Below are 15,270 nucleotides of genomic sequence, written 5' to 3'. Positions count from 1 at the left end.
ATTGGAGAGAAGCTGTTTTATTTTTATCAGCTCTTGAACAGAGTTCCTGTAGTCTCCTTGCTATATTTGCATGGTTTCCCTCCCCCACTCCCCATTCACAGAATATCTTATGTTTCTAGGGAAATTTCCTCCTCCATTGTTTAAAGTCACAGACTCTTCAATAGTTTTGGCTTCCAACAGCTCCGAGCGGCTGTTTCCCCTGGTATGACACAATGCAAGCCACTGTAAATCAGGGTTCCTTCTGTTTGGCACCTGCACCAAGTTCTGTAGGTGTTCAAGCACTGAATGATCCCATGCTTATTTCAGTGAAATATGGCTCCAGAATTCTACCTTCCATCTCACTAGCTTCAGAGGCATTTCTCATACAGTACTAATTTGATTCTTAACAACATGCATATCACCAACACACAGTTATCCTTTCCCACACACCACTTACCTTCCCCGTGCAGTGAGCAGAGCAGCCTTAAATCTTTGAGCAGTGTAATCCTTGCTTCAGCCCACTTCTGTAGTCACACTGCCTTGAAAGGAAACCACCTATGATGTTCAGCCTTGGTGCCAGCAGCCGGCCAGATTGGGCACTGGCCAAGGGCCCCTGCGGCTGGGACTGGGAGGGTGGACCTCCTGCTCTGCAGTCCCTACCAGCATCAGGTCATGGGGCACAACTGGATGGTGATATGGATCATGGAGTGGGAACTCTACTCTTCCAGGCAACACCACCCATGTGTGCAGCCGATACTTCAATATGTCCGGTCACACCACCATTTGTGTTGCTGCATCAGCAGGCTGCATGCGCATACCTGCTATTTCCCAAGATGGGGGGGGCATCAATGCATCAGCACACATGCTTGCCATCACCCAAGATGGCGATGGGGGCATGTTGATGCCCTTGCCGACATCTTGAGTGATGGCAGGGGTGTGTGGTGATGCAAGAGATGGCACAGCTGGGTATATTAAATCATGCACGGGAGGGCCCCCGCCATGGACTGGTGTAGACGCTGGTAGTGTTCCATACATTTGTGTTAATGTTTTATGCTGTTGCATTCATATATATGTGTGTATGTGTGCGTGCGTGCGCTGGATAATGACTGGCTGAGTGAAAGGTTTATATTTTAGTGTGTGGCATTTGTATTGTTTGGGATTGTTTGTATGGGATCGTTATGGTAGAGAGAGTAGGGTCAGTGTTGGTTTATTATTTTTGGATTGAGTTGGTGAGAGGGTGGATATAGAGTAGCAATATTAGAGTGGATAGGCGAGGTAGCACTTTAAAGTGTTGAAGAACATACAGTAGTCTAAGTATAAGACCTTGAGACAATTAATGAAACCACAGGCTTATGAACAACAAGTGAAGTTGCTTCTTTTTAGATACTTCTATTATATAAATAAATATTGTGTGTTTTCACACACACACACACACACACACACCCTCATCATTGGCTACACTAAGGGTTAAATCAGTTACATGTCATTATTGTGGCAGCAGGAACCGGAAGGGGAGTGTTTAAAGTGTCAGGTTACAGGGGCTTAAACGATGCATTAAATAAATAGACACATTGTGAAAGATGGAGTGAAAGTGCCTTTCTGGAGGGTAAGGAATTGGTACACACAGGTGCAAGAGCTTGCAATTCAGTTAGCAGGGTACCACTTTGTGTTAGAAAGAAATGACTGCTTGCTTTTTCATCTAGCTTCGGCTGAAGGTACTGGGCTGGGCTGGGCTGGGGATAAATTAGTTCAAGGCCCATTAGGTTTGTGGATGATCAAAATTGAAAAAAACTCAACATTTGATTCGAACGGGATGTTGCCTATAGTTCTTACTGTAGAATAGTAACCGTCATAATTTCATCCTGAAAGGCTAGCAACATGGTGACTTGTGGGTACCGCTTGCAAGAGAGGAACCACCACATTTAAAATAAAATAAGTTTTGATGTACATTCTGTGGGGTAGAATTTTTTTAACTGAAAACATTTTATGGCTTCATTTTTCTGTTGAAATTCCACCCCCATTACTGATTTAAATCATGCCCAGTTCAAATAAAAGTTGCTATTGGGGCATACAAATTGTTTTTTTGGCAAAAGGAGCAGGTAACTAGATTCTGTGCAGTGTTCACTATGACAAACCTTCGGAGAATCCTGAGCCCTTGACCCTGAGCTTATCAGCTTTGCTAACTAATTAAGGACAATTTTTTAATCTGTGGTCCTTGTTGTAGTTGCTCAATCTTACTGATTAAAGCTTCCACACAGAATGTCAAGCACCTTGTAATGAAGTATTCATATTTCTTGCTTCTGGTATGCAGTTTGCTGGATCGCATAGCAGATTGATCTGTTACTGGGTTGTGAATGTGTGTGTGCGTGCGTGTGTGCGTGCGTGCGTGCGTGCATGCGCAGGGTGGGGTTCTTCCTTGCGGCACAGTTTGGGCTCTTCAAACCTGATATTGGATCTTATGTCAGGTAGTTGCTTATAGTGCTAGAACAGCTTTCACCGTCTAGCTAGCATCTTCCAGATGTTTTGGACTACAGCTCCCATCAGTCCCAGCATTGTATGGCAGGGCTGTCTGGGACTGATGGGAGTTGTAGTCCAAAACATTTGGAGGGTGCCAGGTTGGAGAAATCTGAGCTATACTTTTGGACCAGGATTGTTACTTGGTCATGACCCTCAACTTGGCAAGCATAGGCCAGCTTCCCTCTTAGCTTGCATTACTTCTAGGGATGGAGAAATCTGTCATTTTCAGTTCTCCCAATTTTTCCTTTTTTTAAGTCTTACATTCAGTTCCTCACATTTCCAGACCAATTTTGTGATTTTTATATAGATATAAAAAAATGCTACTGAAAACTCATCAGCATATCAGTGTGAGTTTCTCCTAATAAACATATTTTTGTATGCAGTTTTGACTAATACACACGTTTTTGCAAAGCAGTTTCCCCATATATATTGCATTTTTGTATTTTATTTTCACAGTTATATGCATTTTTGCACATTAGCTGGAGAATGGCATTGCAAAATTTGGAGAAGTGCAAATTTCAAAGGGTGGTTGTGTTTCAGTTCGCATAATGTTTTGATGAGTGCAGATTTGCTGGATCTTCCTTTATAAATGCATCAAATTTCTCTCCTGTTCCTAGTGACTTCACAGGGCTGTTAGCCCACCACTTCCTGCCCCTTGCAAGAAGTGTGCAGTCAGCAGCTCCGAGTATTGTCCAAGGACAGCTATTCTGAAGAGACGGTTTTTCTGCTTTTGAGGCAGACGTTAGGACCCAATGATGTGCAGTCTTGTGACCCTTGAATATGGGATGGTGGTGTTGACTCTCTCTGCCAAGCACTGCACTGGTGACAATCCCGTGTAGGTTCAATGGCATCCAGTAGAAACAAAGCAGCCCATTCTGGTGTAAAGGAATGGTTGTCGATCTCTGACTTCCTGCTTCTGATACAGAGGAGCAGCTGCAGCCCTCCCAGAAGTTTTTTTAAAAATAAAGATGCAGTGCAAATAGTGGAAGAGCATTTTGCATACCAGCTTTCCCCTCTGAGGTCTTAAACACAATTCTCTTTGTTCAATTCTTATTTATTTATTTATTTATTTATTTATATTTCCATTTTGCATTGACATGTATTTAGTTACAAAACAATACAAAAAACCTATTAACTCCCTCTCTTTGTTCAATTCTATCAGACCTATTTACATGAGCAAGCCTGGTGGCACATTCTGTCATCGGCAGTAGCTATCCCTGAAGTGCACGGAGGACTTGTCTGTGGCCAGAGGTTACCTGTTACCTATATTGAGGTGCCTGTGATGAGTGGTCTTTGGCACAGAATTCTGTTGTCTGATGGGGAGGGATAGAGGGTTGAGTGGTAAGCTACGCATCAGCTTGGTACTGTGGAACACAGGAAGAGAGCTGCTGTTCCTGTGTGCCATTGCAATTTAAGACCATCCAGACTTACAGATTTGTGCACCAAGGTAGGACTGTGGGGTGTGCAGGGGTGCACAGCCAGGTCAATATGGTGACAGGGAAGAGGTGCGTGTGTGTATAGAGATATACAAACACAGATGCACAAGCATATATATGGTTGTGCATGTATATAATTATGTATGTGTTAATGGCAGTTTTGGCATAAATGATTATTATAACGTGCTTACAGGTTGCATGTTTGCATGCTGCACAAGTTGCCAGTTTGCTGCCAGGCCAGGGTCAAGGTTCTTGTGTTAATTCACAAAGGCCTAAGCAACTTGGGCCTGAAGTCCCTTAAGGACCGCCTTGTGGTCCTCCTTGATCGCTGAGGTCTTCTGATGAGTCACTTCTGGTGGTTCCCCCTTGGCTCCTAAGCTTCAGTTGGCCTTTGCTAGAGACTGAGCCTTTTGTGTGGCAAGCCCTGCACTGTGGAACTAACTCCCTGCCACTAGAGGTTTGGCAGGAATCATCTCTGCCTGCTTTCAGGCATCTATTGAAAACTGCAGGCGATGTGATTTTTCCCTCAACCAGCTTTTACTGATGTTTTTATCAAAGTTAATGTAATTTTATATGTTTATATTTTTATGAGAGCCAGTGTAGTGGTTAAGGTGCTGGGCTATGACCTGGGAGACCAGGGTTCAAATCCCCACACAGCCATGAAGCTCACTGGGTGACCTTGGGCCAGTCACTGCCTCTCAGCCTCAGAGCAAGGCAATGGTAAACCCCCTCTGGATACCGCTTACCATGAAAACCCTATTCACAGGGTCACCATAAGTTGGAATCAACTTGCAGGCAGTTCATTTCCATTTTCCACAATTAGCCATACTAGGGCTTAGTTACTTCAGGGATGGGCATTTTCTCTGGGTGTTCCAGATGTTGTTGGACTCCCAACATCCACCAGCCCCAGTAGCCATCATGGCCAACAGTTAGGGATCATGGGAGCTTCCATGTGATCCTCACAACAACCCTGTGAGGTAGGTTAAGCTGAGAGACAATGACTGGCACCCAGTGAGCTTCCTGGCTGAACTGGAATTCTCTAAGCCATCTCTGGCTTACAGTAATACTATTGCCTCTCGGCCTCAGAGGAAGGCAATGGTAGACTCTCTCTGAATACCGCTTACCATGAAAACCCTATTCATAGGGTCGCCATAAGTCGGAATCAACTTGAAGGCAGTCCATTTCCATTTCATATTTTTATGAAAAGTGCAATAAATAAAATACTGATGAAGAATGAACAGGAGGGCAGGAGAAGGAAAGTACTACTCTATTTCTTTTGGGAACTTTTTAAAAAAACTTTTTGACTGCTAAGACAGGACCTGACTTGGGAACAGGACTGTCTGTACATCTTTGTACGGTGGAAGAGTGAGCAGGCGTCCCTCCTTCCCTCCATCATGCGTAGAGTGTAGCATGCGAAGCAGGGGAGCCATAGGGAAGGCCCAGTTTGCCTGACTCTTCCCTTTCCAAAGGGCCCTTGCCCTCTGCTCTGGGCCTTCGCTTCCATCTGAATGGTTTAGGCAGCTCGGGAGTCTTTTCTGTTACAGGTGAGAACCTACAAGAGAAACTCACTTGGCCCCGTTTGTTTCCTGACAATATTTTGGCCCACAGCAAAATGGCACTATTTGACAAGCTTCATTCAAACTGTTTTACAAAACATGTTAACCTGTGCAAAATGTTACTGCCATTTGCATGTGCTCTCATGCATCATTTTAGGCAATTGTGAGACACGATGACGATGATCTGTATGCAGCTGCTCTGGACATTTTAAAAAGGGAAATGTATAAATCTACACTCTCTAGAACCTTAGTTGGAGGGTCTTGTCTGGTTTAAGAAGTTCACAAATAGTTATCGTGGCAATCATGAACTTAAATCAAGTATTCAGAATTGGGTTTTAGTGTCCATCAAGAAAGGAGTTTGGGTTTTTTTTGTTTTCCCCCGCTGCCACTAGTCTCCTTAGCACAGACTAGCAACTGCAGAAGTGTCGCCATAGCACTACCAACTTCAGGATGACTGAGCAACAGGGGGGGGGGAGACGGACATGTGGCAACAACATTGGAAAAACTCTCTGCTTGCAAGGGGGATCTCCTGCTTCCTTGCTGCTCCCCATTCAGCACTCTGTCCTCCACCTGAGTATACAACTCACTTCAATAAGAGTATTGTAGAGCTGGAGAAGGTTCAGAAAAGGCCAACCAAAAGGATCAAGGGGTTGGAGCGACTCCCCTATGAGGAAAAGTTACAACATTTGGGCCTTTTTAGTTTAGATAAAAGGTGAGTCAGAGGTGACATGCTAGAAATGTATAAACTTGCCCATGGTATGGAGCCAGCATGGATGGCTTTAAAAGAGTATTAGGCAAACTCATGGAGGATCAGTGGCTACTAGCCATGATGGCTAAGCTCTGCCTCCATGGTTGGAGGCAATATGCTTCTCAATGCTGGTTGCTGGAAACCGCAGGAGGGGAGAGTCCTCTTGCCCTCAGGTCCTGCTTGCAGACTTCCCATTGGGACCTCTGGTTGGCCACTGTGAGAACAGGCTCTTGGACTAGATGGGCCTCTGGCCTGATTCAGCAGCCAGGCTCTTCCGATGTTCTTATGCATTTTCTTTTTTTTCCCCCCATCTCCTGCTCAGTCTCCTCTGCATCAAAACAAACGCACGGCCGCAGCCCCTGGTCTTGCTTCCTCTGTCCTGCTGCCTCCAAAACAACTTCAGCTGCTCTGGCTTTCAATAGCCTGAGCCATCTCCTTCACTTCTGTTAGACTTATACATGTGTGAATAACTAAGTAAGTTGCAGGAGGAGAGACTTTGAGGAAGCCTTACTGGAGGCAGGCAGGAAGAGGACTACATTTGTGGGAGGGAGACTGGATGTTCTCTGGTTGAGAGCCATATGCTAGCGGGGGTAGAGTTTAAAGAAAGCTGTGGGCACCATCCCATTGAACCTGTGTGGAGAATCTTTGGCCCTCCAGTTGTTGCTCCCATCATCCTTGGCCACTGGCCATCTTTGTCAGGGCTAATAGCAGTTGTGGTTTAGCTACATCTGGAGGGTCAAACATTCCCCACCCCTTTTAGTGTTGGCTGCAGTTGCCCAGAAGTGGAATACACTTGTGGACCTCTTTTTAAGGCGCTGTGAAGGCTGCCTGTGGCTTTAAACACCTCCCATGTGTGGACAAAAAGAGAGGTTTCAGGTGGGAAGAAGGTTGGGCAGGAAGAGGGAAGCCATCAGCAGTGCAGGGTGATTGGTCTTGAGTTTCTACATTTTTTGAAAGAAGCAAAGGCTCCTTCTTTGTGTAATCAGAGGATGAGGGAGACGCTGAGAGTGCTGATAATTTGGCAGAAAATCTAAACATTTAGGAAAAAATAATATGGATTGGAGCACCTGAAAGTATGGAGGAAAGTGTCCAACAGGGAAAGTGAATGGGTTGGAAAGCCGTTGGGTAGATCAAGCTCAGGAACCACCAGAAAAGGACGAAGTAGTAAAGAACTGGGCTTCTCAACAAAGAATCCCTCTGGAGATTTGGATACAGTTAATGGTTTGGAAAGCAAGCTAGGGAAAAGATTGAGAGATTTCAGAAGGAAATGAAGGCAAGCGTTTGGTCATGGGGGACAGCACTGCTTGCTTCCTTCCATTGTGAGAATCACCCCTTACTTAGCGAGCGATGTTGCAGGTCCCACTGAAGTCCTTGCGTGAAGGCACAATTTAGTTTTGACTTCCCAGTTGCTAACATTGCTGCTGTTTCCCTTTTTTGCTTCCCAGTGTCCCCAGGAAAGACCATGGATGAAAAAATGTCCTACGAGGAATTTCTGGACCGCAATGACTCATGGACAGTGGACGACAGGGACCATCGCTTTGAGTCACAGTTGCCATTTAAGCCCATGGATGTGTCAGGTAAGAAACTACAAAAGAGAAATAGCCCCAGCTTAGCCCTTGCTGAGAACAGAAGCCTGGAACCCTCCATTTTTATGGAAGCTGATGCTCCAGCTGGAGACTTCAAGCTTGAAAGCTGCTTCAAGAATGCTGTCTGTTTTCAGGCGGCTTTGTAGGACTTCATTGCTGAAGGATTTTTTCTTCCCACCCATCTCTAGTTGGCAGGTCACCATACCTCTTCATCCGAGTCTATCTGGGTCTTCCTCTTCATTGCTGAAAGCAGGGGAGGCCAACATGGTGCCCTTCAGAAGTTGTTGGACTACAACTCCCATCATCCTTCTCTGTTGGCCATGCTTACTGGAGTTGGTGGGAATTGGAGTCCAGTGGTATCTGGAGGGCACCACATCGTCTATCTCTGTCCTTAAAGCATCCTTCTCTGCTAATGATGGTGTTGCCACTGATGGCCATCATGTGGTAATAACATTCCATAGATTAATTATCTGTTGCACAGGAGAAATAAAAAATGTTTCAGCTGTGATCTGCCCAAGATTCATGCATGTGTGTGAAGTGCTTGTTGGCTGTAGTTTTACCTTTTCCCCACTGCAGCAGCATCCTTGAATTGACTTGTTTGGTGCACTTTCCATCTCAGCTCCAAGGTCTGTTTCTTTGGGTGTAGTCACAGCCAATTTAGACCCCATGGACATTTTTTGTTTGTTTGTTTATTACATTTGTATACCGCTCCATAGCCGAAGCTCTCTGGGCGGTTTACAGCATCATATATGTGAAGCTAAATTTCCCCTCCCCCCAAAGAAATCCCCCTTTGCATTGTTTTGAGCGTAGATTAATGTTGAACTATCTACCAGCCCCTTTTCTTCTATAGTTCCTTGCTGATTATTCTAAATGTTTGCATGCCAAAAAGTTCACCAGAGTTGCATATCGATTGCATCTGCCCTGGTTGTATAAATGTCTGAAGCTGTCAGGAACTCACACTATAGGGACAGGGAACAGATCATCCCCATTCCCCAATGCTTAGATTTCCTCCACATGGGGATGAGGGGTGGTCCTCAAGAACCCTAAAATGGAAGCATCATTTCCACTTGGTAGTTTTGGGCAAATGGAGATGAGAAGATGGGTGCTTTGCCTGGTCATATCTCCTCAATTCTCAATCACCCTCAGCTTGGGATATGTGGTCCCTTTTCACACCTGTGCTCACACAGTGACTTCCATTAATAAGTTACGTGGAGGAGTGTATGCTTCCGTGACTGCTACTGGAGCATTTGCATGATTAGGTTCTGTGCACGGTGCATAATGCCACAGAGTTAGTCCATGCATTCTGGAGCATAAAACAATTTCTCTGGTGGTTCTCCGTCTGATACAAGAGGCTGACTGGGTGCTCTCTGCACAGCAGCACATTTCATCTTATTTGTGTTGGTGCCTGCATGAGCAGGTACTCCCTGGACTCATCAGATCCTTTAACGGTCAGTTTCACACAGCGGTTGGCTTGGAAGAGTTCATGGATGCTGGTCTACAGGGCTGGGACAGAGAGATTAAGATAGGGGTATGCAAATTGCACCCATTAAACCGATTTATCTGTGCAGCTTTTAAATATCCCTTTATTCCTGAAATAATAGGGAAAGGGAGGCATATGCAGGGCCCTTGCAGGAAGTGGTCAGTATCACTTCCTCCAGCTTGTGAAAAGAGGCTTTGAGGTAGGAGTTGATAACTGAAGCACAAGAATATGCTTTACCTAAGCCTACAAAGTGCTCCGTTATGGTGATACAGTATCCCTGGCTTTAGGAACTAGAAGATTATATATTTACACACATATAAACTATTATATCTCAGGCTTATAGCAGGTTTCTTATAGGCATCTGGCCAGCCACTGTGAGATCAGAATGCATATATATGCATTTACATTAATATTACATTACTTCTGTTTGGGCATGTATGTCATGACTGCCCCAACTATGGATGGAGAATGGTGGGTCACGCTTGAAGCCTCTTCCAGTTTGGCTGTCCAGTATCTGTCTCCTTTAATTCTGCAACATCTCACTGCTCATCTACAAAATCTATATCTTTGTTTCTAGACAAATGTGGAAAGCATTCTTGGACCTGCCTCACTTAGAAGTGTGGCCTCTGCTTCTTGCAGGCTGCCCAGCTGCAGAAAAAAGGCTTATTTTGGAAAAGCTGTTTTGTCTGCAAGGAGGTCACTGAGGCTGCTCTTTCGCTTGGCTGCTTCAGCCCAGTCAAGGGTGTAATAGGATTGCTGGCACAAGCTAACAAGATGGATCTGTAGGTGGTTGGTGGGTTTGAAAGCTGTCTGGAAGTGGCAGGCCGTCATGATCATCTCGTACACATGCACCTCTCCCTTCTGCAGATCCTTGTTCTGCCTGAGAAATTATCCATTTCTGAAAAGTACTGTCTTCCTTCCAATTGGAAGCCTCATCAGTTTAGCTTTTGAGTCAATATCCCCGAATTTTTAAATTCTTACATAACTTGCAAGTCCTGCAATCAGTTATTATGGCTTTAACTGCACAGAAGTGCATTTTCAAAAATTTCTTTTCTCAGATCAGTGACCCTGGTTAAGGTTCCAAACATACAATAAAATGGTGATTTAGGTTTCTGAATTAAATCCTGCCCTGCAGTGTGTGTATAGGGAGGTTATCAGTGAGTTTTTCTGTTCATCTTGCAAACAGAGGCAGGGAAACTGCTTTCACCATGGTTTGCTCAGGACAGATGAAGTACTTAACCATGGTTAATGTAAACTCTTGTTTGCAAATTCATCTCAAACCATAGGTTTCATACTCTGACTTGTGGCCATTCCTTAGCCATGGTTTAGATATTCAAATGCAACCTGTCACCAAAGATAAGGAAAACAAGCTTGATATTTACATGTGAGAAAGGGCACAACTTCCATTTCTCAGTGGCAGAGTATCTGCTTTGCATGCAAAATATCCCATGTTCAATCCTTGGCGTCTTTAAGGTAGGGCTGGGAGAGATCCTTGTCTGAAATCCTGGAGCGCTGCTGCCAGTCAGTGTAACCAGTACTGAACTGAAGAGCCTGTTGGCATGACTCTGTATAAAGCAGCTTCCAATGTCCATATCTATTATTTTATTTGTTTGAAAAAAATTATATTCGCCTCTTTATCGCCAAGCAATTCCAGGCAAGGCAAGCCGCAACATAAGGTCAGTTTAAAAAAAACAGCCTAACAGTGTGTAATGCACTTCAGCTGTTCCTTCCCAAGACAAATGAGGTGGGCTGCCCCATTCAAGTCCAGGGTTACCTATAGAAGGAGCTGGGGTTTAAGCATCCGGAGGGTTCAAGTCCAGTATTCAGTCGAGGAAATTGTGCTATTTATTACGGCGGAAACTTGATTGACAATGTAGCTGTGCAACGTATTGGGAAGGCTCTGAAACAAACCTAAGATTCCCCAACTCCTGAGTAGTTTCCGTGAGTCTCTTCCCCCCCCCCCCCCGGGTCAGGTCTGGCCCAAGGTGTTTTGATGCCTGCAGCAGAAAATCCAAATCCACCTCTTTCCCTGCCCAGTAAAAAAACACACCCATTGCTTTACATAATTAACCATTTGCTGTCCATGAATGGCGCCCCAACTCTGCTGCCTGAAGCAGCTTCTTCCAGTGTGCCTAATAGTATGGCCTGCCCTTTTCAAGGGGTTGTTGTCATGTTGGTTGCCAGATGATTGACAAGCCTTCTATATAGAGACAGCAAAACCAGAAGGTTTTATTAACACACACACACGTGGGTGGTTTTGGTTTGGCTTGGTGGGTCACAAGCAGCACAGATCTGGGCGGAGACAAAAGCAACCAACCTGCATTGATCCTCTGCTACTCTGCCTTTTTATTGGGAAAAAACATGTACAAGAAGGAAATGCTGTAGCCTTGTGCTTTCACCCTCAAATGACATCCCTTTAGTTTTGATAGGCATGCATAGTTTGCAATGGCAGTGGGAGGAATGCTGTGTAAAGTGGGGGTGGCTTACCTGTAGCCCTCCAGGGGGTGTTACACTCTGACTCCCATTAGCCCCAGCCAGCACAGTCAGTCGTCAGGGATTATGGGAATTGTAGTCCAGCAACATCTGGAGGGCCACAGGTTAGCCATCTTGGGTTGTAAACTTTAGTGAAAGTAGTATCTTAGAGTTAGGGTATACCTAGAACTAAGCTCACTCAGTTGACAATCCACAGCAGCAAGTCTAGACTCAAACACCCACAAAATGTGACAGACCACTCTTCCCACGTGCTTTGCAAATGTGTCTGGCTCTGACTCATCCTTAAAAAGTGCTGTGCGTCGTGCATGGCACAAAACTGAAGATCCAGCTCAGTCCCTTTCTTGACTGCTGGGTAGCCAAATTTGAATGACAGTAACCCCCCTTGGGCTAATATTTTTTTCCAAGTTTTGGAGGGAAAGGAGGTGGTGGTGAAATACCCGTATTCCTGAGCCTTGTTCCTCCTTCAGCATAAGACCCTCTTCTCAGTAGGTAATCTGTGAACCACATCAAGTTTGCCAATCCTCAGCTACTTCCCAGCCCATTGCCATTACTCCCCTCACCTCTCTCTTGCTGATCGTTGTGGCTGGGAGCTGCCAGTCAGGGCTGGACTCCTGCCAATAGCCACTGCAGGTAGGATGAGCAAGAGGCATAGCAGTGGTGGCCTGTGGCTCCAAGTCAGTGGGACAGTTAAGGGGAAGCCCTTTGGACAGCTCCTTGAAAGTTCAGACTAAAACCCGAAGCGGCTTCCACTGCGACCCCAAGTCAAGATGGATGCTGGCCTGAGCTGTGCCTTGGCTTGAGACCTGGGAGAAAAACATTCAGTATCTCCTGATTGCTCCTTAGAGCCTTTTAAGATGCACCGCGAAGACGTCCTGTCTGATCTACTGCTGCTTCCTCAGGAAATGACGAACGTGCCACCTTTCGGGGAGTATTTCGGAGTTTCAGAAGAAGTCCATGGTACAATCCTCTCCATTGCACTTGACGGTTGTGTAACTCTCTCCCTGCTTCAAGGGCTACTAAGGAATTCTTCTGCATGGCTGACGTCTTCCTTCCTCCTCTAACTGCTTTGAAACTCACATTATGGAGAGCATTGTGGGGCATAATCTGCTTTCTCACTAAACTTCTTTAATTTCAGTGGGTCTTGAAGTCTGCATGCTTGCAATCATCCCATCATTCGTGGAGCTTGGCTTCTTAAGCCATTTTTCATGCATCTCTTAGAATTTTGAAATTCTAGACTGCCGCTTGGTTCTTGGAGGGAAGCATACACATGTGAAGATCACATTGATTTCGTGGAACCTTTAAATTCTGGGTAAAGTGTCTCATTATTGGGGGGAGGGGGAAATCAAATTCCTTCATCTCTCCAACCTTTTGTTCCTGTTTATCCGTTAATCCACCAGTGCCCCAAGAACCCCAGCCCTCCTTCCTCTCTGCGGCCTGTTGAAACAAACATCCAGAACTACCAGAATAGGGTGGAATTGCATTAAATGACATATGTAACATTTGGGCCTTTTGTATAGACCTCCTGCTTCTCGGTGGGAAAAGATTCAGACTGTCCTCTTTCCTCCCTCTCCACCCCCATCCACTGCTTGCTCCTACCCACAATGGGATGTATCTGGGGCAAAAGAACCCTACGAGATCAGAGGTCTGCACTGGCGCTACTGTGCAGGGCTGTTGAACACCAGCTCCAGGCTGATGTGTAGCCGCCTATGGATGGAGCCTAGGCAGTGCTGGATTTAGGAACAAGCCACATAAGGTTTTAAATTATGTTTTTAAATTGCTTTTTTAAAAAATGTGTTTTTAAAATTCGTATATTTGTTTTTAATGTTTTTAATTGTTGTAAACCACCCAGAGAGCTTCGGCTATGGGGCGGTATATAAATTCAATCAATCAATCAATCAATCAATCAATCAATAATAATAATAATAATAATAATAATAATAATAATAATAAAAGCCATGGCTTAGAGCCTCACGTTGTAAGGGGCCTCTAAATATGTTGGAGATAACTAAGACGTTTTACTATAATTGAAATTGCTTTGGCTTAAATAACCTTACCTATAACATTCCCCATCAGAGTTCTGAACCCTGACTTTCCCATCCCAATCCACATCCAGTCCCATCAGCTTCCCTTCCAGGGCTGCTGGACTACTTTCAGCATCCTCAGGTTGCCCAATCTCGCCTCAGACCTCAAGAGGAGACAATGGGAGCTAGCCTACCAACACTTTCTAAAGTCCCCTTCCCCACCAGGCATCGTGTCCTCTAATCCCCTCCTCATCACTTTCCCACAAATGTTTTCTCTTTAGTTATTTATTTTATGGCATGGGGCCTCTGACTCTTGACCTGGCTTAGGGCCTCAGCATGTCTTAACTGAGACCCCAGTTTGTTCTTCCATTGGGTGCTCTGCAGGTCACTTCTCAGGCATGATGGGGCTGTGCCGCTACCTCCCCACTTATGTGCCCTCTTTCACCCCCTCTGCTGCTTCCAGTGGCTGCCATTGCCCCATCCCCCTGTCTCATGATGGCTTGCGTGGCCAGTTCTGCAAGGAATCATGGCTAGGACTGGGGCGACAATGGTGATTAGGCCCAGCAGAGAGGCAACTGTTGCTGGGCCAAAGGCTTTTTAAAGTGGAGGAGCTGCAATAATCATAGGCAGGTGCTACTGTAAGTCAAGGGCCTGTCACCCAAGGGCCATAGCTCTGTGGTGGAGCACCTGCCTTGCATGTAGAAGGTCCCAGGCTCAGTCCCAGGCTGAGTCCCAGGCTCAGTCCCAGTTTCCATCCACAGCATCTCCAGGGAGGGCTTGGAGAGACCCTCCTGAAACCCTGGAGAGCTGCTGCCAGTTAGTGTGCACAATACTGAGCTAGATGGACTGTTGGGACTTACTCAATATAAGGCAGCTTCCCCTGTCCCGAATGGTGCTCCTCGGGTCTCCCAGGGGATGGGGGCCATCACCAAGTCTCCCACCCCTCATTCCAGAGTGGCATTCCTCAACCTTTGTTCCCCAGATGTTGTTGAGTCACAACCCCCGCTGTCCCTGAACACTGAGGAAATCCATTTATTTAGGCACTTAGTACTTTTATTTCTACTTCCTGTCACAGAATATTGGGAAAATGTAAGTGTAGGCAGGGCTCTCGCCAGAGGGAGGCCAGGTTGGGCTCTGGCCAAGGACCCCTGCAGGGCCCCTCCTTAGAATGAGAGGATGGTGCTCCCGTTCTCTGATCCATGGCAGAGTCTGATCCTGCAACCCAACCCTGCTGCTGATCACAGAGAGGGAGCTCCCAGGCACACACCCCATTATCGACAGGGAGGGCTTCAAAAAGCCCACCTGCATGCCCCGCCTATCTCTTGTGCTGTGTGAATGTCATGTATGCTGTGTGCGCACGCCTGCCATCACCCAAGATGGCAGCATGGGCGTCCCTAAGGGACTGAAGCCCCTCTGCCATCTTGGTTGATGGCAAGCCTGTGTGTTGTGCATGC

General features: G+C 45.8%; 1 protein-coding gene across 15 annotated transcripts in view; it reads left to right on the top strand.

The window, feature by feature from the left end:
- Nucleotides 1-15,270, top strand: part of LOC133365191 (treacle protein-like) — a 220,437-nt gene that overhangs the window by 107,040 nt on the left and 98,127 nt on the right. For 14 of the 15 annotated variants that reach the window (XM_061586718.1, XM_061586727.1, XM_061586725.1 and 11 more), the window contains 2 exons: nt 7,682-7,813; nt 12,639-12,752. In XM_061586718.1, the coding sequence (XP_061442702.1) occupies nt 7,682-7,813; nt 12,639-12,752 (246 nt within the window). The remainder of the gene's footprint in view (nt 1-7,681; nt 7,814-12,638; nt 12,753-15,270) is intronic. The other variant, XM_061586723.1, reaches the window with a different exon arrangement.

Source organism: Rhineura floridana, chromosome 10 (assembly GCF_030035675.1).
Source record: "Rhineura floridana isolate rRhiFlo1 chromosome 10, rRhiFlo1.hap2, whole genome shotgun sequence".
NCBI classification, from domain to species: Eukaryota; Metazoa; Chordata; class Lepidosauria; order Squamata; family Rhineuridae; genus Rhineura; species Rhineura floridana.
Note: the sequence above shows the minus strand (reverse complement) of the source record. Positions and strands in the feature narration are given on the sequence as shown.